Genomic DNA, 25,156 nt, shown 5'->3' on the forward strand with positions numbered 1-25,156 from the left:
ACCACATTTCCAAAGTACGTAATTGGCTGTAAAGCACTTTAGAACGTCTGATGATTGTGAAAGATGTCATAGAAGCACAAGGATACACAGTTACACAGTGAGTGACACTTACCCTGAACACATAGTAACTCTGTACAGTTACACAGTGAGTGACCCTTACCCTGAACACATAGTAACTCTGTATAGTTACACAGTGAGTGATCCTTACCCTGAATACACAGTAACTCTGTACAGTTACACAGTGAGTGACCCTTACCCTGAACACATAGTAACTCTGTATAGTTACACAGTGAGTGATCCTTACCCTGAATACACAGTAACTCTGTACAGTTACACAGTGAGTGATTCTTACCCTGAACACACAGTAACTCTGTACAGTTACACAGTGGTTGATCTTTACCCTGAATAAACAGTGACTCTGTACAGTTACACAATGAGTGGTCCTTACCCTGAATACACAGTTACTCTGTACAGTGACACAGTGAGTGATTCTTACCCTGAATAGACAGTGACTCTGTATAGTGACACAGTGAGTGACCCTGATCCTGAACACACAGTAACTCTGTACAGTTACACAGTGAGTGATCTTTACCCTCAATACGCAGCAAATCTGTACAGTTACGGAGTGAGTAATCCTTACCCTGAATTAGTGTGTTGAATATCTATGCTCTTATTCTGCAGATTATCCATCCACCTTTGCACATCTGCTGTTTCACCATTGCCTCCTGCCCTCCATGCCACCCCTGATCTGAAAAGCTGAGGAACTATCATGTATTTGATCATCCCAGACCGTCCTACCTAATCTTCTGATCTGGTTTCCCACCAAATATATATCTGGCTGCTGTTGGAAGGAGTTAATCAATTCAAACGTCTCTGCCTGTGCAGGGATATTAATCCACATCCACTGCTTTGTGTGAAATTAACTTTCTTCCGTATTTCAGGTCCCGCTGGTTACACAATGAAACAGTGGTTACAGTAACGAGCAATTGTGAATAGGCATCCAAAAATCCTTGTCCATCAGCCAAACATCCTCGTCATTCATCCGAAAATCCTTGTAATCTTCTCAGATCCTTACCCATCTTTTCAGATCTTGCCTAGCTTCCCATGATTTCAGTTGAACCTTCCTGCAATTTTTACAATTCCCCAAAAGTAGTAGTTACAACTAGTTGACAGAGCAAAAATAATATGCTGTGTTAGTTCACATATCCCTCATCCTTCTGCCCGCTCATACACCCAGAATTTGCAATACCTTTGCCCTGTACATAAACTAAGTCATGATGTGGAGATGCCGGCGTTGGACTGGGGTAAACACAGTAAGAACTTTAACAACACCAGGTTAAAGTCCAACAGGTTTATTTGGTAGCAAAAGCCACACAAGCTTTCGGAGCTCTAAGCCCCTTCTTCAGGTGAGTGGGAATTCTGTTCACAAACAGAGCTTATAAAGACACAGACTCAATTTACATGAATAATGGTTGGAATGCGAATACTTACAACTAATCAAGTCTTTAAGAAACAAAACAATGTGAGTGGAGAGAGCATCAAGACAGGCTAAAAAGATGTGTATTGTCTCCAGACAAGACAGCCAGTGAAACTCTGCCGGTCCACGCAACTGTGGGGGTTACAAATAGTGTGACATGAACCCAATATCCTGGTTGAGGCCGTCCTCGTGTGTGTGGAACTTGGCTATCAGCCAAGTTCCACACACTGATAGCCAACTAACTGATAGCCACACTAACTGATAGCCAAGTTCCACACACACGAGGACGGCCTCAACCGGGATATTGGCTTCATGTCACACTATTTGTAACCCCCACAGTTGCGTGGACCTGCAGAGTTTCACTGGCTGTCTTGTCTGGAGACAATACACATCTTTTTAGCCTGTCTTGATGCTCTCTCCACTCACATTGTTTTGTTTCTTAAAGACTTGATTAGTTGTAAGTATTCGCATTCCAACCATTATTCATGTAAATTGAGTTTGTGTCTTTATATGCTCTGTTTGTGAACAGAATTCCCACTCACCTGAAGAAGGGGCTTAGAGCTCCGAAAGCTTGTGTGGCTTTTGCTACCAAATAAACCTGTTGGACTTTAACCTGGTGTTGTTAAACTTCTTACTGCATAAACTAAGTGCCATAACTGGCTCCACACACGCTGAGCTGGCAAATCTATACCAAACTTACTAAGGGTGACCCAAAGGGAGGACCATGAGAATAATCAATTTAATTATAAAGAGAAGGGTTGCAGAAGTACATAATGTGTTTACCTGCATCCAACAAGAGAGACTGCGGGTGAATATCGTGCATGGGGAATGTCGCATCAACAACAATTTATATAGCACCTTTAGCATTATAAAGATGTCCCAAGGTGCTTCACAGGAGCATTGTCAGACAGAGTTTTGTTACCGAGGCACTTGGGGGCAGCACAGTGACACACTGCTTAGCACTGCTGCCTCACAGCACCAGGGACTTAAGTTCGATTCCCGGGCTTGGGTCACTGTCTGTGCACCTTCTCCCCGTGTCTGCGTGGCTTTCCTCCGGGTGCTCCGGTTTCCTCCCACAGTCCAAAGATGAGTGTGGATTATGTTGATTGGCCATGCTAAATTGACCCTAGTGTCAGGGGATTAACAGAGTAAATATGTGGGGTTATGGGGATAGGGCCTGGGTGGGATTGTGGTCTGTGCAGACTCGATGGGCCGAATGGCCTCCTTCTGCACTGTAGCGATTCTATGAAGTTCTCTGAAGGGAGATATCAGGACAGACATCTATAAGCCTAGTCAAAGGATAGGTTTTAAGGGGTGACAAGAAGGAAGAGAGTTTTAGGGGGACAGTTTGACAGCTCGGTAACAGAAAGCATGGCTGCCAGTGGTGAAAACAGGAGAAGTGCAAGAGGCAAGGATTGGAGCAGCTTTGGGTTCGGAGTGTTGTGGAGTTGGAAGAAATTTCAGAAATGTATGGTATGACAGGGTATGGCTGGCATGGTGGCACAGTGGTTAGCACTGCTGCCTCACAACGCCAGGGACTCAGGTTTGATTCCAGCATTGGGTGACTGTGCGGAGTTTGCACCTTCTCCCCGTGTCTGCGTGGGTTTCCTCCGGGTGCTCTGGTTTCCTCCCACAGTCCTGAGATGTGCAATTTAGGTTCATTGGCCATGATAAATTGTTTCTTAGTGTCCAGTAATGTGTAGGTTAGGTGGATTGGTTATGGTAAAAGCGCGGGGTTACAGGGATGGGATGGAGGGGAGGGCCTGGTTGGGATGCTGTTTTGGAGAGTCAGTACAGACTCAATGGGCCAAGTGGCCTCTTCCTGCACTACAGGGATTCTGTGGTTCTATGGTGAGGGGTGTGGCCATGGCAGGATTTGAAAGCTAAAACATAGTATTTTAAAATCAAGATGTTGCTGGATTAGGAGCCAGTACAGGTCAGTGAACACAGGGGTGATGGATGAATGTGATTTGGTTTGAGTTGCGGAGTAACGAAGTGTGGGATGAGCTCAGATTTACAGAATGTAGGAGGCTCACCAGGAGAACCATGCAATTGTTGAGTCTGTCAGGTAATGCAGACATGGATAAAGGTTCAGAATCATTATCCCAGTAGGTTATTGGGTAAATACACAGCAGACAAAATCAAATCAATGTGGATTGTCATTTCTGAGGAGCTTTCAGTGACCCCCTCCTAGTACAGTTTGGACAATCTGAGTCTTAGGGACAGGGATAGAGCATAGCTGGATGTTTCCAATACCCTCAAATTCTCCTAACATTCAATGGGCTTGCAGATGCCCCTACTTTCTCAGAAGACGAAGGAGATTTGGCATGTCAGCTACAACTCTCTCCAACCTTTACAGATACACCATAGAAAGCATACTTTCTGGTTGTATCACAGCTTGGTATGGCTCCTGCTCTGCCCAAGACAGCAGGAAACTACAAAAGTTCATGAATGTAGCCCAATCCATCACACAAATCAACCTCCCATCCATTGACTCTGTCTACACTTCCCGCTGCCTCGGCAAAGCAGCCAGCATAATTAAGGACCCCACGCACCTGGGACATATTTTCTTCCACCTTCTTCCGTCAGGAAAAAGATGTAAAAGTCTGAGGTCACGTACCAACCGACTCAAGAACAGCTTCTTCCCTGCTGCTGTCAGACTTTTGAAATGGACCTACCTCGCACTAAGTTGATTTTTCTCTACACCCTAGCTATGACTGTAACACTACATTCTGCACTGTCTCCTTTCCTTCCCTATGAACGGTATGCTTTGTCTGTATAGCGCGCAAGAAACAATACTTTTCACTGTATGTTAATACATGTGATAATAATAAATCAAATCAAATCAAGACAGGTCACATTGAGTGGGTGGATCTGAATTTCAGTGAGAACGTGGCCTCTTTCAGGTAGCAGGGTCGAGAGAGAAATCTGAAACTGTTAACAAAAGATTGCGGTATTTTATTTTTTGACTTGTCTGTTTTTCTTGGCAGCTTTAGTTCAATTTCAAGATAATGTAGCAGTTGAAGTGAACATTGGAAAAAAGCCAACAATTGAAGTATTAAATGGCACCGATGTCATCCTCCCCTGTATCTTCTCCAGCTGCATGGACTACAAAGACTCCAGCTTCTGGTGGACATTCCAGAAAAACGAGACAGAGAGAGCGGAGAGAGTGAGCATTGCAACTTCACATTCCCTTTCCCCTTTCTTCCCCCCCACCCCAACTCTCCAGCAAGGAATCTGCCTCAACCCCAAAAATCTCAGTGGGCGTTTCTGGGGAGTGGTGTTCTGAGCAATAGAATCATAGAATCTTACAGTGCAGAAGGAGGCCATTCAGCCCATCGAGTCTGCACTGACCACAATCCCACCCAGGCCCTATCCCTATAACCCCATGCATTTACCATAGCTAGACCCCCTGACACTGAGGGGCAGTTTATCATGGCCAACCCACCTAACCCGCACATCTTTGGACTGTGGGAAGAAACCGGAGCACCTGGAAGAAACCCACGCAGACACGGGGAGAACGTGCAAACTCCGCACAGACAGTGACCCAAGCTGGGAATCGAACCCGGTTCTCCGGCGTTGTGAGGCAGCAGTGCTAATCACTGTGCCGCCCGTCTGCGTGGAGTTTGCACGTTCTCCCCGTGTCTGTGTGGGTTTCTTCAGGGTGCTCCAAATTTGCAGGCCAGGTGGATTACAGGGCCATGCTACATTGCCCTTAAGTGCCCAAAATGTGTAGGTTCGATAGATTAGCCATGGTGAATGTGTGGGGTTACAGTGATAGGGTAGGGGAGAGGGCCTGGGTAAGACACACTTGTTAGAGAGTCAGTGCAGACTCGATGGTCTGAATGGCCTCCTTCTGCACTGTAGGGATTCTATGTAAAATACCAAAGGCTTCCAACTCCAAGATTTAGTCTCCAAACTGTGTGTCTCACCTTTTAGAATTCTTCACCTTTCCCTGCTTCCCATCTCTATATCCTTGCTGTATTCAAATCAAGGTCCACTACCCAAATATATTTTGTGTGCTCTTTACTTTCTTCCACACACCCTTCCTTAAATTCAGTGCTTGTGACGTTACCAAGCCATTATTTCTCATGTCTTCCTTCGCACCCCTATTTCCTATCTAGGTACTGCGCGCCGGCCTGTGGTTTTGGGCCTTACATTTGGTTCCTCAATAAAATAAATAATCTATGGAAATGACTTTTGCCACTTTGGGAGATTTTTAGGAATGGGATGGAACTGTGTGAGATGGGGAGGTGAAATTCACCGCAGACAGTACCCAGTGAAGAATCCACATTAAATATACCAAATCTTCCATCCCATTGGTCCCCTTGGCTGATGTACATTCAGTTGAGACAAACAGAAATATTGCAGCAATGAATCTACTCCAGAAAAGGAACATAAGGACAGGTGGAAGCCATAGAATCATTGTAGGATCACTGACTCCCGTCGGTGCAGCCCATCGGGTCTGTACCAACTATCCAACAGAGCATCTTACCCAGGCCCATCCCATGCTCTTTTCCAATAACCCTGAGCATTTACGCCACTAATTCACCAAACCTACACATCTTGGGACACTAAGGTACAAGTAACCATGGCTAATCCCCCTAACCTGCACATCTTGGGACACCTAAGGGACAATTCACCATGGCCATAACCCCTAACCTGCACATCTTGGGACACCTAAGGGACAATTTACCATGGCCAATCCACCTAACCTGCACATCTTTGGACTGTGGGAGGAAACCCACGCAGACACGGAGAGAACGTGCAAACTCCACACGGGCCCAAGGCCCAAATCGAACTGGGTCCCTGGAGCTGTGAGGAAGCAGTGCTAACCATTGTGCCACTGTGCCGCCAAGTTAGCCCCTTGAACCTGTTCCACTGTTCAATGGGATCATGGCTGACCTATGCCCCATCTCCATATACTTGCTGTTCCCCCATTTCCCTTAATACTTCAACTAAAATTGATCAGGTCTCATATTTAAAATGAACAACAGGTTGACCATCAATCGCCATTTGTGGAAAAGTGTTTTCCACCCTTTGTGTGTAAAAACGCTTTAATTTCAGAGTAAATTAAGAGTAGCTTTATTTATCGTACAGTAACCACACTAAGATGAAAATTTAATAAACAGTTTTAAACTCAATGAATGTTGAACATTTTCCTTCTGTCTGTTGTTTAATCTCCTGCTCACTCTCCATATTTTAACATTTAAAAGTAGATTTATTATTATCTTTAGATCAAACCCAACGCTACTCTCATTTATTTTGTCTAAAAATCACTTTGAAGACCTCCCCTTTCCTTTCGCTCCACCCTTGCTCCCCCTCTGCCTTTTGATGGATGTTGGGTGTGGACATGTTTAATGACTTCAATCAAGCCATTGAGGTTGTCTTATTGGAGTATGAACTCACTGATTACGGATCCAATTGATGGGCCAATTAGGGAGTCCTTACCTTGCACTTAACTGAGCGTGTCCATTCCTCTGACACCCCCGGAGGTGGTAGCACTCTGTGTACTGCTGTTAGAGTTTGTAAATTAAGGGATTTTGGTGAAGGGACTTCAGCCTCCCCAGACTTATTGTAAGACTGGCCTCAGCAGTTGACTTAGCCTCTGGGTGAGCCATTCTTCCATTCTTCAATGAGCAGTTGCCAGCATGGAAACGGAGACAAAGGGTCACGAAGGGTCATCTGGACTTGAAAAGTTGGCTCTATTCTCTCTCCACAGATGCTGTCAGACCTGCTGAGATTTTCCAGCATTTTCTGTTTTTGTTTCAGATTCCAGCATCCGCAGTATTTTGCTTTTATCGAGTTATTAACAGTGTCCAAGGGCCAACATTTAAACCCCAACAAACATCACAAAAACAAATGATCTTGCCATTATCGTCCTGCTGTTTAGTGGGATCTTATTGTGCACACATTGACTGCAGCATTTCCTACTTTACAGCAGTTCTAAGACATATTTCAGTGGCTGTAAAGCACTTTGGTGATCTTGGGTTTTGTGAATGGTTTTACAGAAATACAAGTCTTGTGTTCTTTAGGGTTGGGTGTAGTGACAGGTGGAGAACTTTTCTTATCAAAATATGTTTTCTAACTATATTTTTTTCTTCTACACAGATTATTCAAATTAGACTGAAAGATAAGAGGCCCTTTGTCACCCCATTGATTGCGGACAACAGGTTCATACTTGTTGGGGAAATTAAAGATAAGAATCTTTCCCTCTTGCTGACGGATGCAGATTTTGAGGATACAGGATTGTATACTTGCTTCTTTAAAAATCCGCAGGAAATGAATCAAGAGGCTAATGCAACTCTACGACTAATTGTTGTCAGCCAATGTGAGTGTCCTGATAATTCTTGAGGTGATTTGCACTCAGAGATTTCTCATGTAAAAATTTTGACAAATGGGTGACAGCAGAAACCTGTTTTCAACAATGGTCACCTCCTCAGTGACGTGACTAAGTCTACCTCATTCTGCCTCGAGCAGGGATCGGTAGCAAAGATGTAGAGACGCTCCTTTTCACTGTGCGTGCGTGCGCGTGTGTGTGAGATTTTTGGGGGGGGGGGGGGGGGGGGTTGACCAAAATTAGGGGCTCTGAAATATAATAGTCACTAATAAATCTAAAGTGAATTCCAGGGCAGCTTCTTACCAGGTGTTAATGATATGTTAATTATATTAAGACCATAAGCTATGGGAGCAGAATTAGGCCATTTGCCCCATCGAGTCTGCTTTGCCATTCAATCATGGCTGATGCGATTCTCATCCCCATTCTCCTGCCTTTTTCCCCTAACCCTTGATCCCCTTATTGATCAAGAATTTATCTATCTTTGTCTTAAAGACACTCAGTGACCTGTGCTCCACAGCCCTCTGTGGCAATGAGTTCCACCGATTCATCACCCCCTGGCTGAAGAAATTTCTCCTCATTTCAGTTTTAAAGGAGCGTCCCTTCACTCTGAGGTTGTGTCCTCGAGTTCTAGTCTCTCCTACTAGTGGAAACATCCTCTCCATGTTCACTCTCTCAAGGCCTCTCAGTATTCTGTAAGTTTCAATTAGTTCCCCCCTCATCCTTCTAAACTCCATCGAGTATAAACCCAGACTTGTCAACGGTTCTTCATATGACACACCCTTCATTCTTATGAACCTCCTCTGGATCCCCTCCAAGGCCAACACATCCTTCCTTAGGTATGGAGCCCAAAACTGCTCACAATACTCCAAATGGGATCTGACCGGAGCCTTAAACAGCCTCAGAAGTACATCCCTGCTCTTGTATTCTAGCCCTCTAGAAATGAACGCTAACATTGAATTTGCCTTCCTGACTGCCAACTGAACCTGCATGTTAACCTTAAGAGAGTCCTGAACTTGGACTCCCAAGTCCCTTTGTGCTTCAGATTTCCGAAGCCTTTCACCAAGATATACAGATGGAGGTTATTGTTTTAACTAAGTACCTGGAGCACTTATAAAGAGAGACTTAGATTCCTTTAAACTCTGTTTTTGTTACAGTGCCCTTTAAGGGGCTGTCAATTGGATAATTTGTTAGAAATGTACTCAAAAGAGTATAAGAACAAAGAACAGTACAGCACAGGAAACAGGCCCTTCGGCCCTCCAAGCCTGTGCCGCTCCTTGGTCCAACTAGACCAATCGTTTGTATCCCTCCATTCCCAGGCTGCTCATGTGACTATCCAGGTAAGTCTTAAACGATGTCAGCGTGCCTGCCTCCACCACCCTACTTGGCAGCGCATTCCAGGCCCCCACCACTCTCTGTGTAAAAAACATCCCTCTGATATCTGAGTTATACCTCGCCCCTCTCACCTTGAGCCCATGACCCCTCGTGATTGTCACCTCCGACCTGGGAAAAAGCTTCCCACTGTTCACCCTATCTATACCCTTCATAATTTTGTACACCTCTATTAGGTCTCCCCTCATTCTCCGTCTTTCCAGGGAGAACAAGCCCAGTTTACCCAATCTCTCCTCATAGCTAAGACCCTCCATGCCAGGCAACATCCTGGTAAACCGTCTCTGCACTCTCTCTAAAGCCTTCACGTTCTTCTGGTAGTGCGGCGACCAGAACTGGACGCAGTACTCCAAATGTGGCCTAACCAGCGTTCTATACAGCTGCAACATCAGACTCCAGCTTTTATACTCTATACCCCATCCTATAAAGGCAAGCATACTATATGCCTTCTTCACCACCACCTCTACCTGTGCTGCCACCTTCAAGGATTTGTGGACTTGCACACCTAGGTCCCTCTGTGTTTTTATACTCTTGATGGCTCTGCCATTTATTGTATAACTCCCCCCTACATTAGTTCTTCCAAAATGCATCACTTCGCATTTATCTGGATTAAATTCCATCTGCCATTTCTCCGCCCAATTTTCCAGCCTATCTATATCCTGCTGTATTGTCCGACAATGTTCATCGCTATCTGCAAGTCCAGCCAACTTCGTGTCATCCGCAAACTTGCTGATCACACCACTTACACCTTCTTCCAAATCATTTATATATATCACAAATAGCAGAGGTCCCAGTACAGAGCCCTGCGGAACACCACTGGTCACAGACCTCCAGCCGGAAAAAGACCCTTCGACTGCTACCCTCTGTCTCCTGTGGCCAAGCCAGTTCTCTACCCATCTAGCCACCTCTCCTTGTATCCCATGAGCCTTAACCTTCTTAACCAACCTGCCATGAGGGACTTCGTCAAATGCCTTACTGAAATCCATATAGACGACATCCACGGCCCTTCCTTCGTCAACCGTTTTTGTCACTTCCTCAAAAAACTCCACCAAATTTGTAAGGCACGACCTCCCTCTTACAAAACCATGCTGTCTGTCACTAATGAGATTGTTCCGTTCTAAATGTGCATACATCCTGTCTCTAAGAATCCTCTCCAACAACTTCCCTACCACGGACGTCAAGCTCACCGACCTATAATTACCCGGGTTATCCCTGCTACCCTTCTTAAATAACAGTACCACATTCGCTATCCTCCAATCCTCAGGGACCTCACCTGTGTCCAATGAAGAGACAAAGATTTCCGTCAGAGGCCCAGCAATTACATCTCTTGTATCCCTGAGCAGTCGAGGATAGATGCCATCACGCTCTGGGGATTTGTCAGTTTTAATGTTACCTAAAAAACCTATTACTTCCTCCCTTGTAATGGAGATTCTCTCTAACGGGTCAACACCTCCCTCTGAGACACTCCCAGTCAACAAGTCCCTCTCCTTTGTGAATACCGATGCAAAGTATTCATTTAGGATCTCCCCTATTCCCTTGGGTTCTTAGCATAATTCCCCTCCTTTGTCCCTGAGAGGTCCGACTTTTTCCCTAACAACTCTTTTGTTCCTGACATATGAATAAAATGCCTTAAGATTCTCCTTAATCCTGCCTGCCAAGAACATTTCGTGACCTCTTTTTGCCCTAACTCCCCGTTTGAGTTCTTTCCTACTCTCTCTGTATTCCTCCAGAGCTGCATCTGTTTTCAGTTGCCTGGACCTAACGTACGCCTCTCTTTCCTTTTTGATCAGATCCTCAATTTCCCTGGTTATCCACGGCTCTCGAATCCTACCTTTCCTATCCTTCCTTTTTACAGGCACATGCCTATCCTGCAGCCTTATCAACTGTTCCTTAAAAGACTCCCACATGCCAGACGTGGACTTACCCCCAAACAGCCTCTCGCAATCAACGGCCACCAATTTCTGCCTAATCCGGTTATAGTTAGCCTTCCCCCAATTTAGCACCCTACCCTTAGGACAACACTTGTCCTTGTCCATTACTATCCTAAAGTTAACAGAGTTGTGGTCACTATTTGCCACATGTTCCCCTACTGAAACTTTGACGACCTGACCGGGCTCATTTCCCAGAACTAGATCCAGTATAGCCCCCTCTCTCGTTGGGCTATCTACATACTGTTCCAAAGAACCTTCCAGTACGTATTTTACAAATTCCTCTCCGTCCAGACCCCCAGCCCTAAGCACTTTCCAGTCTATACCAGGGAAATTGAAGTCTCCCACTACAACAATCCTATTTTTTCTGCACATATCCAGAATCTCCTGACATGTCCGTTCTTCCACTTCCCGTGGGCTGTTGGGTGGCCTGTAGTATACCCCCAGCATAGTGATTGCACCTTTCCTGTTTCTGAGCTCCACCCACAGCGACTTATTACATGACCCCTCTAAATTGTCCACCCTCTGCACCGCTGTAATATGCTCCCTAACTAACACCGCTACTCCCCCACCTTTTTTAGCCCCTCCTCTGTCTCGCCTAAAACACTTATACCCCGGAATATTCAGCTGCCAGTCCTGCCCTTCTTTTAACTATGTCTCCATCACCGCAACCACATCCAAATTCCACGTAAGCATTAAAGCCCTAAGTTCGTCTGTCTTACCCGTTACGCTCCTCGCATTGAAGCAGATGCACTCCAGACCCACTCAGCGAGAATTATCTGCCAGAGGAACTTTTTTAAAAATTCGATAAGGTTCTTTTATATAAAAAAACATATTTATAACAGTGGTCCTTTAAGCAGGTGTCAATTTGGTTAAATTAATTACTTTGTTTAATTGGGTTTATTTATCCTTGTCAGAGAATGAAGGGTCATCCAGACTCGAAACGTTGGCTCTGTTCTCTCTCCACAGATGCTGTCAGACCTGCTGAGATTTTCCAGCATTTTCTGCTTTTATGAATTTGTCAACAGGTTCTAATTAGATGTTAAAATGTTGCATGTTTGGGTTTTAGGTCAAAGTTATCTTTCAAACATTTGTTCCTCATTGTTTAGCCTCTATCCCACTGTCCGTATGTGTGTCTCTATCCCTGTGTGTCTCTAGTCCACCCCCCCATCCCCAACCCCTTTGACTCTATATTCTGCCCCCACCACATTCTCCTTGTGTGTTTTCCCCCACTGTGTTTCCAAACCCACCCCCCGGGCCTCTCTATCCTCAGAAAGGTGTCTTTCTGTTCTCCTCCTTCTGTGTCTCTACCATCGCCCTTGAGAATCTACTTCCCTTTTATGTCTCTTTGTTCCCCTGTGTTTGTCTATTTTCCCTTCACTACCTCTATATTTCTGTGTCTCTCTCTGTCCCCCGTGTGTCTCTATTCCCTCGTGTGTTTCACTATCTCTGCACCTCTCTGTCCTCCTGTGTCACTCTATGTCTCTATCCTTCTGTGTATTATCCCTTTGTATCTCTATCCCTCTGTTTTCCTGTGGCCTCAATTTTATCACCCAGGCACCTTCCAAGTGATGGAGTGGATTTAGGGACAGGATATTGGGAAGTGCGGTTTTTCCCCTGCATGTCAGACAGGAAAGGCCACAGCAGGAGCTCCATTGAGGGGGAGGGGAAGGGTGAGCTGACCATGGCATGGGGGGCAGGGAGCAGGTAGGGTGCGGGTGAGCAGACAGAGCATAATCATGAGAGTATGGATTTTGCGGTAAGTTTTTTGAGCCTGGAGGAAACTCCTGTTCCTCAGGACCCACAAGCAGTGCTATAAAGACACTTGCTATGTATTGATCTCACCTCAGCTCCTTTCCCCGACTGTGTGTCCTGAAGCCTCCGAAATGTGGCAAATTGTGGTGAAAAATGGAATCACAGTGAAAATGAAGACACCAAGCCTCATTAAAATGTTTAAATGACCAACCCGCCTCCTGGGAGTGGATTGGTCCGACAATCCCCTGGGTGTGGATTGGTCCGACCCGCCTCCTGGGAATGGATTGGTCCGACAATCCCCTGGGTGTGGATTGGTCCGACCCGCCTCCTGGGAGTGGATTGGTTGTCCACCCTTCATTCTGCCTCTGATATAACTAGAATTTGGTTCCTGTTTCAGACGTTTAGTATTTTAACCTTGGTCAAACAAAACCCATCTGATGCTGTGGAATAATATTTCCCCTATCTATTATTTATTTATTAGTGTCACTAGTAGACTTACATTAACACTGCAATGAAGTTACTGTGAAAATCCCCTAGTCGCCACACTCCGGTGCCTGTTCGGGTCAATGCACCCTAACCAGCACATCTTTCAGAATGTGGAAAGAAACCGGAGCACCTGGAGGAAACCCACGTAGACACAGGGAGAACTTGCAGACTCCGCACAGACAGTGACCCAAGCCGGGAATCAAACCCGGGTCCCTGGCGTTGTGAGGCAGCAGTGCTAACCACTGTGCCACCATGCCACCCTTATCCCTTCAATCTCCAAATCCCACTGTTCCCTGTATATCTCTATATCCTTGTATGTGTCTCGACATCTCTGTATGTGAGTCTACATCCCATTGTTTTCCCTGTTATCCAATAGTTATTTTATTATGCATCCATCTAGTGATTTTCATTGTACTAATTTCTGAAACTTTCCCTTTGTGTTACAGTGATAGAAGTGGACAATACACTGACAGTGATCATTGCGTCTGTTGTCGGAGGGGTTATAGGATTCCTCATTCTAATATTTATTATTAAAAAGCTTGTAAAATTTATAATTAAGCAAGTCGGAAAGAAGAAGTAAGTAAGATGCAAATATGCAGAAGATTATTATTTTTAAAAACATTTGAAAATGAAAATTTGCAACCAGCAGTTTGTAAAATGAGTATGAACTAGCTGATTGACTGTAACATGCTGTGATATACCTCGCACCATTCACTCGAATAATTGCCTTTAGTTTGTTTGTCATTCTCTGTGTCATCCTATATCAATTTAATTTTTCTTATATTCTTATAATTCTGTTATTAATCAGGTACACTTCACAATGTCCTTTCTTTCGATGTAGACAGAGCATTTCATTCTTGGTTATCTAAGGGATATCAAGGACTGAACAAGATATAATCCACGGTGTTTACTGTTATATACTCTGCTCATTCTATGCAACTAGGAGCAATAAGATCCTTCATAGGATCGCTATAAATATTACTCATGTCTGAGGTTTTAGCTCTGTAGTGATACACTTCCACTTAATATGACACAACTCATTTTAATATTGTATTATAGTTCATGAATACGTCCACATGATGGTGTAACCAGGACTGATTGTTTCCTGTTGATGTTTAGAGCCTAAATGATTTTAGAATTGAGGTATAAAACCTTACCAGATCAGGTAGCATCTGAACAGCCTTGTTTAAACCGTGCTTCCCAGTGGGGGGGATGCGGGGGGGCTAGGGGAGGGCCATATCTTCAGGTTTTTTTCAGTGATTATAGCTGACACTTGGCATGCAATAATATTACTCTTGCTCTTCAAGATAATTGAGCCACTCTGCATTTCCAGCTTCTACATTCAGGGGTAATATTTTTCACGCACAACCTCCCCCCCACCTCCCCCCATCCGCCCCACCCCCCCCCCCCCACCCCCTCCCCAACCATCCTCAACCCCCTCCCCAACCACCCTCAACCCCCACCAATTACTTTTGAGTTGACAATTTTTAAAATTTCAGGACATGGTTGAAACTGTAAATGATTTATTTGCTTAATTGTTAAATTCCTGATTGTATAGCGTTCTGTGTCTTGACAGGAGTGGCCATGATTATTGGAGGGTGGGATCTTCCTTTGCCGAGTCACCCAAATCTGAACTTTGATCTCTCCCTTCCCTTCCTCATCCAATCGTTCAGCCATGGCTCCACCACTCGGGTTGATTTGCCCCTCCCTTGGTTTTTGCCTGTCTGCGCCCCTCTCGGCCGTGTCTCGGTGGACAGCAACCTTGCCTCTGAGTCAAGTGTGCAGGACCCGCTCCAGAGTCCAGGCTGGCATTGCAGTGCTGTACTGGAGGAGTGCTGCACTGTCAGAGATGCCATCTTTCAAATGAGGCATCAAATCAAGGTCCTGTCTGCCCTCTCAGTTGGTCCTAAAAGACCACTTTGAAAAAGAACTGGGGCTTCCCTAACACCCTGACCAATGCTTATCCCTCAATCGATATCACTTTTTTTTTTAAAAAAGCAAATCGTATGGTCATTAATGTATTGCTGTTTGTGGGATCTTGGCATGCACTAAAGGTGCTGCCAAGTTTCCTATGTCACAGCAGTGACTAGTATTTCATTGGCTGTAAAGCACTTTGGGAAATCCTGAGGTTGTGAAATGTAAGTCCTTTCTTTTTGACAATAAACTCAGAATTTCCTGGGAGCTGTTTCCGCTGCACTGCTGTATCTTCAGCATCAGCGGGACGGACACCCAGCCATCGCCGCGCCATTCGGAGGAAGCCATGATGATGCTACGCCGCAGCTACAGCAGCGCAAGTGAAGGCGGCTCCCAGGAAATTCAGGACCAAAGCGTTTTAGCCGATTGATGCTGCATTTGCTTGATTGATTGTATCCCCGTGTGAAAAGTTTTTACTGTATAACACCAGTGGGTAGCTGGTTCTATTCATGGTGTTTGCTGTCGTCTCTTTAGGAAGGAGTGCCTGGTTAACTCCTGTGCCAACACCGAACACGGACATTACGGTTCCAAATCCAACCTCAAAACCCCACCAAAGGCTTGAAGATTGCACCGATTTTAGCATCAGTGCTTAAAGACATGTGACGTGCCTATAAAAACACTAGCGGGTACACACAGTTTATAAGGTAACCCTACTACACTGTAACAGGGATGGGGGAGGGGAGGGGGGGTGAATCGTACACAGATTGCAAGGGAGTCTTTGGCCAGCAGTGCGACCATTTTGGGACACCGCAGTTATGGACGTAAATCTGTCCCGACTGCCCTGCTCACATGTACTGTCTATCTCTCTCTTCCCCGATTCTCAGTGCTGTCATATCACGCTCTGAGATGCGAGGGCATGCAACTCATCTGCCTTGCAGCATGCTCATTCTATTCATACAGGGATTGGCATCAGTTATGCAGCACCAGACTTGTATCGCATGTTGCCTTTTAGCCAGTGTGTTACTGACTTTTTCAACTCCTTCCTATTGGCTTGGTGTGTCCTAAAGAACTGTTGACTCTCCTTTACATCAACTGAAGTCAATAACTAGCCAAACCCCACTCAGTAAATCGTCACTTCTGTCCTGACTGGAAGGCGAGAGCAGCCTATGGTCATCTGGGACTATGGCGACCTTACCTTATTAACCTGACTCATCCAAAATTCTGCAGGGAGGCCCCAGAGGCTGGTGTGAGCCTGAAGTGGTGCTGGAATCCAAGCTTTTTCCTTTGTCACCATGCTGTTGGAAAGAGGAACTTCTATTGCAGAGATGTAACTCGCTAAACCGGGGCTACCATTGTTGGAAAATCATGTTTACTGTTAGTTGCTGGTAGCTACTTGCAGGGAAAAATTTCCAGCTTTCTTTGTGTACAGCTAATCCAGTTACACTCATCACCTGATGACCAATACAGCTTTGGTAGCCAGGACAGAACTAGTTCCTATTGTGGAACCGGGCTATCAGGGTCATTTCTGAGGAGTTGCCAGAATGTCCACTCCCAACCTGAAGCAAGTTATTGAGAGACTATGGATTGGGACAGCAACCACACATATCAGTGTCCCTCATTCATAACGTTTCTCAGACTCTGGGCATTAGGAGCAGAGTCTTGGCACCTGTCATGGTTAATGTAGAGAGTCTTACAACACAGAAGGCCAATTTGGCACATTGTGTGCCACTCTGTAGAGTAAGGCATCTCAAGAGCCTATCCGAATCTTTCTTTAAATGCAATAAGGGTTCCTGTGGCCACCATTCTTTCAGGCTGTGACTTCCAGACCCGCACCGGCCTCAAGCTGAAAAGTTTACTCATCAGCGTCCCTCAAATCTTGCGAATGATGAGTTTAACCCTATACCCCTGGTTATCAACTTCTCTGTTTACAGAAAGGGTGTCAGTTTTGGGTACGGGTGTTGAAAAGTGTCAGTGCGTTGGCATAGCTATCACTTGTACCTCACCCAAAGCTATATATATTATCAGCAGGCGCACAGGAGGAGGCCATTCAGCCCCTCGGGCGTGTCTTGCAACTCCATTAGCTTGTGACTGATTTATGTCTGTACCTCCATCTACCCATCCTCGCTCCATCTACATTGATTAAATCCTGCCCGTAAAATCTATCGATCTCAGGCGTGATGATTTTAGTTGCCCCCCCCCCCCCAGCACTCTCACCATTTTGGGAAAAGAGTTCTAGACCTCCACTACCTTTATGTGAAGAAATGCTTTCACTCCTGAATAACTAAACTCTAATAATCTGGTTCTGTCAGTTCTGAAGAAGAGTCACATTGGACTCAAAAACGTTTAACTCTGTTTCTGTCTCCACAGACACTGCCGGACCTGCTGAGTCTTTCCAGCGTTTTTTGTTTTTATTTCAGCTTTCCAACATCCGCGATATTTTGCTTTGATCTGGCTATGCCCCGCTGTCCTGGATTCCCCCCCCCACCAAGGGGTAATAGTTTCTCTCTATCCACCTTAACAAATCCTTTATCACTTTAAAGACCTCTGCCTTCAAGCTTCCAAACCTAAGGAAATATGAGCCAGCTTTATGGAACCTATCCTCAGGATTTCAGTCCTTATATTTTTCTGGTGTACCTGCACTGCACCCCCTCCAAGACCAGGTGCCCAGTGCTGAACACAGTTCCTTAAAACAGAGTGTGACTAAGGCTCTGTTCAACTGAAGTTGAACCTCCCTTTCTATTGAACCTACAGTTGATGTAACAGGAGCACAATTTTAAAAATGGTTCTCTTTAGGGGACGTCCACTGTTGTATTATATGGTGTCGCTGCTGAGCACCATGTTGCACTGTGGGCTTGGCTGTAGCGTCTCATTTATGAGATCTCGAGCATCGTATGTTTAAACGTGAACTGTTTATTGTTAATCTTTAACTATTTACAGATCCCAGATAATGTCATGCATGGAGCTGCTGTCTCCACGCAGACTGCTTCTAAAAGTGTTCTCTCTGAGTCTATTACCATGCGACTCCATACATCATACTGTGGGCGGTGCTATTCTCCAGTCCCACTTTAATCTTTGATCTGCCGAGCACCTTTACATTACAATGGCATGCAGGCACATAATACAACAGTCCTTCATCGGGACAGGATCCATCTGGAAGGAGTCTGACAGAGGGAAATGCATTGCTGTACAAAGTGTGATTTTCTAAAACTGGTGACTGTTATTTCAGCTTTCCATTAATCCAACAGCAGGGCTGACACTGAGTGATATTAACACTGTCTGGTGTGTGCTGATATCAGACCAGATAACAGAATATTTAATATTCCAATCAAGGCTAAATAACATCAAGTTAGGGTAAAGTTTCAAAGAGAAACCTCCTTCCTCACTCCAGGTGACCTTTCTGGCCTCTTATTCACCTGGTGGTGATAAATGAGGACATTTGTGGAGTATTTGCACAGTTTGAAGAGAATGCCTTGGCAGGAGGACAATGGGGTCAGGGATCAAGTTCAAGACCAGTGTCAGCTTTCATTAAGCAATGAGAATGGATTACTGGTAAGGTAGTGGATTCAAAGACCTTAGAATCGTCAAGAAGATTGGTGGATGCTGTGATGAGGTCTTTCTGGATAGAAGGACCAAATGATTGTTCTCATTTAATCTAACTTGAGATTCTGGCGTTTGAAGAGGGAATGGTTGCCGTCTGATTAAGATTGGCTTGCATTAACTCTGCCACCATGGAAAGTCACCCAGTTGGCTTTTCAGAAGCACATGATTGATGATGGTCCAAAGACATGTGGTACTGAAGTGTAAAGCCAGATGGAACAAGATGTGGATGAGCAATGGGATCCACTCTGCCTGAGCAAATGATAATGATCCTGTCCAAGGGGTTGGTTCAACAGTGCTAGTGCTATGTCTAAAGACTATACTGAGGGAAGATAATGCAATAAATCCAAGCTGAACTCACATCAGGCAACTCCCCTTGCAAGACTGTTTTGATGCTATGCCAAAGTTGAGATTTGCCAATGTCAGCACAGATGCAATGGGCATCAATCAAGCCACGGGTCACGGTTTACACCCGATGGTAGTTTAGCTATTGATTCATGTGACACCATTGCATAAGTGTAATCCTCCACACCTCGAAAGATCCCACAGCCCATGGATTACAGCAACAGGGACAGCTGTGGGGCCCTTTCTCGACCAGGAAGCTCCCAGCTGAGGCCTCCCTGCTCATCACTATAAATGGGAAGGGTTCAAATGACAAGGCCCCATCACAAAGCACATTCAGTGACATCTTAATGCAGTAAAGAGAGCAGTTAGTCGAGTTTGGGGGGGGGAGGGGGGATATGCATCCTCCTTTGTCACGTTAGACCCACGTACAATTTTTCTCAGGGAGTGGTGAGAATGTGGAACCCAGTGAGTAGTGAGGTGAACCGTATAAAAATACATTGAAGGGGGAGAATGAATTGCCTCTTAGTGAGATGGGGATTAGCAGAGTAAATATGTGGGGTTACGGGGATAGGGTCTGGGTGCAGGCTCGATGGGCTGAATGGCCTCCTTCTGCACTGAAGGGATTCTAAGAACCCATCAGGGGGGAAGGGAGAGGAATAGAAGGTTATGTTGATGGAGCTAGATAAGGAAGGGTCATGTGGTATAGAGAACAAGTGGCCTGTTTCTATGTTGAAAATATAAAGGAAATGAGGCACAAATACGATGAAAAATATTCCTCCTCATTGTCCTCCTGCCTAATTATTCCTTGATTTAAATTGATAAATTGTCATGCGAACTCTGACCAGTCATGCTGGTTGTGTTGTGATTGGCCAAACCTCAGCTTTATGGGTAAACGTATACCTTTTTACCTGGAAATTTGCACCCAAATCAAAACCTCGACACACAACATCCTTGCACTCCTTTAGAGCAGATGTACCCTGCTCTTCAATATCGACTCCCCAACGCTGGACACAGGGATGAATGGTCAGTTTTAGCCTGGTCTGAGATCAGAAAAAGAGGTCCATCACTGCTTCACCATTGCAATTATTCAAAAGCGCATAAAAGATACTTTAAACAATATAAACTCTGGGAGAATTTGCACAATCGCCCAATCGCTCTGCATGTCCAGTGTTATTAACTAAGAGATGATGCTACTCAGGATGCTATCTTAATATAACGTTAATAGCTCTTTGCTTTTTTGCTGTGAATTTCAAAGGTGTTTTAAGGAGTGAATTATCTGAAAGTTGATCCATTGAAGGGAGACCTGAAAGATCACTTAAGATTCAGATTGTCATTTTTCTTATTCGAGCGAAAAAGTATTGGGAATGATTTGCAATTGATTGGAAATTTTCAGGCCAAGTCCTGAGGCTGAAGTGATGTCTCTGCAGACAGGAAGTTAAGCAATCAAGTATTTCTTGCAGCGGAGCTTGTTGGACCTCCTTTAATTCGAACGAATAATAATTAGCATTCTGAATGAAATTGTGAAGGAAGGTATTTTCTCTACTGCGGGAAGTGCTGCTAATCGCAAACTTCCTGTTTTCACTTGATGCACTTCCTATCCAGAGAAGGTCACCGATGGTGAGTTGTACCATTTTTCTATCTCCACTTTGATTTTTCCGCTGTACACAAACAAGAACACTGACAATCAGGGAGTGACTTTCAGTTCCACGTTAGTGAGAATTTTGGGGTTAGATTCCCATTTGATTCCCATAGTTTCATACTAAAGCAGTGAATGAACTCAACTCCCCATTCATCTCCAAACGTCTCTCGAGCTGTCCTGTGTTTGGGGGGGCGATCAGAGGTCCAATCACACATTCAAGCAGCTGCTGAACATTCTGACACTTGGATCTGTCGAAGAAGCCAGTATTTCTCATTGGTTGAATGCTGGTCTTTATATGTTCCTGCCATCAATGAGGCCATAGGTTTATCGCTCCTTGTGTGCCTTCAGTGGAGACCGTTAAAAGTGACTAAAATCTCCTTTGGGCATGTCTTTCTGCATTAGCAACATGAGCTGTCACTGTGCGTGTGCAGGCTCTACTGCATGATGCAGTATGTGCGTGACTCATGAAAATTCATCAGCTATGTTGCTATGAATGAATCATCCGGCACACTCCAGCTGTGAGCTGTAGGCAGAGCCACTTACAGGTTAGAGCCTTCCCCAATCAACTTGCGGTCAGCCGAGAAGGTTTTGGGGAGTTGCCTCCAGGTTGCTCCCTGAAACCTCTGCTGCATGCCTTTGGGTTTTAGGCTTGCTTGGTGAGTTTGTGCAGTTCCTCCTGACTTAGCCATTAGCCTGGCTCAGTCAGCATTCCCTCGTTCCTCCCCTTCCTGCCAACTCAATCCTTGAATTTGCACCTCTGCCAACCCTTCCCCAGCTAGGTGAAGCCAGCTGCCCCATTTCCTGCCAGTAATGTTTCCATTGGACTGGGGACAGTTACGAAGGAACAGGATGCTGCTTTTTGCTGTTACAGCCACGCTCTCCACACCTCTGATGGTTGTAGACACCCTCCAAGCATCCAGTAGATTTTTAAAAAATGTTTACTCCATCCTTAAAGTTATGAAGCCAGTGCTCCGAATGGGCAGGGCAAATCCATTCCTTATTTGCTCCAAAAACCAAATTTAAATTCCGATTGAATCCAATTCATGGTCCCCACAAGAGAGACCAACAAGATGGGGCATTGCATCCCATCTTGGGCTTGATCTGACACTTGATCTTAACCTGATAAACCTCGAAGGTGAGCAGGGAAGTCCAAGCTACGCTTCCATCATGAATGCAATGTAACACCATCACACTGTATGTCTGTAAATTTCCCAAAGGCTGTTCCCCTTGGAATTGGTGCCACCTGATAGCGATTGCTTTTTTATGAATGAATGGGCAGCGGAGTCTCATTGGATTACTGCTCTAGTAGAGTGATGATGTCATCACCTGTATACCAAAAGCACTTCTGAGGCAAATGAGCCACGGTGTGATGAATGATTGGTGTGAGAGCAACGGGCACGTGTGTCCCTTAGTAAACCGGTATGCAACGGTGAGGCTGGTCAGAATCAGTGTATCTCTGAATGTGGTCCCTATAATAGTCAGTGCCGAAATTCCAAAAAGATTCCTCACCTGTAAAACCTCAAGCATTTTGCTTTACTCACTCCCTCCATGCAAGATTCAAATTTAAAACCTTGGATCCAAAGGGAGTAACTTTAATCTAAGTTGCTGACTGGGATTGGACAGGACATTGATTCTTATATCCAGCTCAATGTTACTCATTGGCTACAAGGCACAGTAAAATCAGACCGATGTTAAACTAACATTGCACCCAATCCTATAAAACACTTACCTGGCTGGATGAAGTAAAGTTGTTTCTGTTGGGTTGAGTGTAAATTCCATGTTCTACTCAGTTTTACGGCTTTTCCACCTGGATTTCTGGAGTTCTCCTCCCACCAAAGAGAACATTACCCCCTCTCCCTCCAGGTCATCAGCTCTCGCTTTCAAACCCAATCCCAAAACGGCTAATTTTGGTCTAATTTGAAACTGATTTTGACCAGCCTCATTAATCATCACACTGATGTGAGCAGGAAGCATCTTAAAAACACTCGGGCCAGCTCTCTACGTTGGTGTTGGGGTTGGGGGGGGTGGCAATCAGGAATGGGGAGAATCTATTCCAATAGGATAAGGGGCTGGTGCCACATTGAGTCAAAACTACAAACTATCAAGGAATAGTATCCATGGTGCATTGCAATGCCTGATGTGACTTTTCTGCGTCTTTACTAAAAAGCGTACTTATTTTCTGGGGCTGAGAAAGAGGAACTGAATGGCATTATTGGTTCAACTTTGTCCTTCCGTTTGTGGGAGCCAAGTTTGAACCTGCTCCAGATGGAGTTCTTTCCCTCCATTAGACGTCAAAACATGGAGCCCACTTAATGCGATGTATTGGGTCATAGCATTTCCAGGACTGGGTCGTTAACCGAGGCAGCTTGTGACATTTCCAGATTGAGAACCTACAACATTGGTGGACAAAACAAGAGATGTTGCTGGGAGTTGAAGTTAAGCTTGTTCTTGACGAGGCTTTTTAACCTGGGAATGTTTATATTGACCTCGACTTCAAGGAGACTTACCTGGCGTAGGTGAAACCATGATCAGGAAGGATTCCTGAGCTTTTGGCTAAGATCAGGAGCCCAAGGTGGAGTGCAATGCCTTATCTTGTCAGCTTAGATCTTGTTTGTCTCTTTTGTGAGGACCATGAATTGGAATTTGAATTTGTTTTTTTGGAGCAAGCAAGGAATGGATTTGGGTTTGCCCGGTCCATTCTGAGCATTGGCTTTGTAACTTTAAGAATGGAGTAAAATTTTCGTTAAAAAAGAGACAATAAAGTTCAAGTCACTGGAGGTCACCCAATGTGATGACGAACACAAAATTAACCCCTCTTCAGGTGTTGGTCAGTGGCAAATAACTCCAATGATGCCCTAAGCCTGGGGAAAGTATTTATCGCCCACACTCGGGTGATTGTGTGAAGTTTAGGATGCTTCTTGATGTTGCTGAATACACACCCATGATGTAACCGACTTGTTATTAGAATTTGCACTGATGTGGCTATGCTGAGCGATACTGTGATGCCAGTTACCTCACTATAGTTCTTAATATGCTACGCACGTCAGATGTCGAGTCACATTGCGCCCAAGATCTTGGGCATTAGAAAAGAAACAGCAAGAGTTTAAGCAATATCCTCAGACCCTGTGGCCAGCTACCTTCCTGAAGATTCTCACGATATCCTTTCAAACCCTGCGTGTATAAGTTGCCCAAAGATCATGTCACCGAAGACCATCACTGGAGATTCCAACTGTGTCAGTCAAGACAACCTGAGGTTCCTTGAAAGAATTGCACAGCGGGCTGTCTGGAGAATTGCCCCAGGTCTTTACAGTTGAGGCAGGAGTGTCATAGTGCCTGTTACATGGTAGATTGTAGGAGATATGACCTTGAGCCCTGGCGGTCCAGTTTGGTGGTCCCCACATACCACTCCATAACTTACACATTTCAGGATGAAAACATTTGAGGGCTTTAGGAAATCTTATTCCAAGGGCACTCCGCCAACTGGCTATGAAGGGGTGGAGGCTGGGGTCAGGAAATGTCTTGCATTTTACTGGATTTATAAGCTAAAGAACGTCGCCCACTGATTGTACCATGTGGGTTCTGTGTTTTGTGTTTCAAAGTTTTGTGACCCGATTATTTAAATCCTTTCCTGCATCCAAGCTGGGAAGAGCACACGCTGGTTTCCTTGCTGCCACCCAGGTTTGGGAATGAGAAGTTTTCCTTTTAGAGCTGTCAGTCAGGATATGAGCACAATCCCCTCATTCCCCACCCCCCCCCCCCCCCCCGCTGCCACCGCAAGGATAGGCAAGTCAACAGATTAAAAACCCCGACAAACTTTGCTGTCTAAAGGGGGTCGATTTCACTTTATTTAGGTTTATCTTGAGGAAATCAATTCAAAACGGCCAATCAAATAACTTGCTGGCCTCTTGAGTTGGCCTTTTTTTAAGGCAGTAAATGTACCCTGAAACAGAGAGGTCACCGAGCCCAAGGTTGCAAGGCCATCTTTGCTGGTCAAAGAATATGCTGACTTCAGCAGACCATCACATTGTCCTGTCCCTCACCCTGGCGACTGGTACTGCAGGAGGGATATGAAGGTAGCAGGGCCAATACAGTGTCTCTCAAACTCTCTGACAATGAAGTTTGCGTTGCCTTTTTTGATTTTAGATGCCAAATATAAACTATGCATGTGTTGCCAATGTGTAAAAGATTGACAGACTAGATTCTATTTAATTTTTGTATGCTGGTAATAGATTTATTTTCTACTGAAAACAAGATCCCTCACAAATCAAAATAAAAACATTTCAATCTAA

At 44.9% G+C, this 25,156-nt stretch overlaps 1 protein-coding gene across 1 annotated transcript in view; it reads left to right on the plus strand.

Moving 5' to 3' along the window:
- The window catches only part of LOC144479952 (sodium channel regulatory subunit beta-4-like), a 45,537-nt gene extending 20,381 nt beyond the window's left edge, over window positions 1-25,156 (plus strand). The window contains exons 2-5 of the mRNA XM_078199037.1: window positions 4,468-4,646; window positions 7,589-7,808; window positions 13,819-13,948; window positions 15,821-25,156. Of these exons, the coding sequence (XP_078055163.1) occupies window positions 4,468-4,646; window positions 7,589-7,808; window positions 13,819-13,948; window positions 15,821-15,908 (617 nt within the window). The 3' untranslated portion in view covers window positions 15,909-25,156. The remainder of the gene's footprint in view (window positions 1-4,467; window positions 4,647-7,588; window positions 7,809-13,818; window positions 13,949-15,820) is intronic.

This window comes from Mustelus asterias, chromosome 27 (assembly GCF_964213995.1).
Source record: "Mustelus asterias chromosome 27, sMusAst1.hap1.1, whole genome shotgun sequence".
In the NCBI taxonomy this organism is placed as follows: Eukaryota; Metazoa; Chordata; class Chondrichthyes; order Carcharhiniformes; family Triakidae; genus Mustelus; species Mustelus asterias.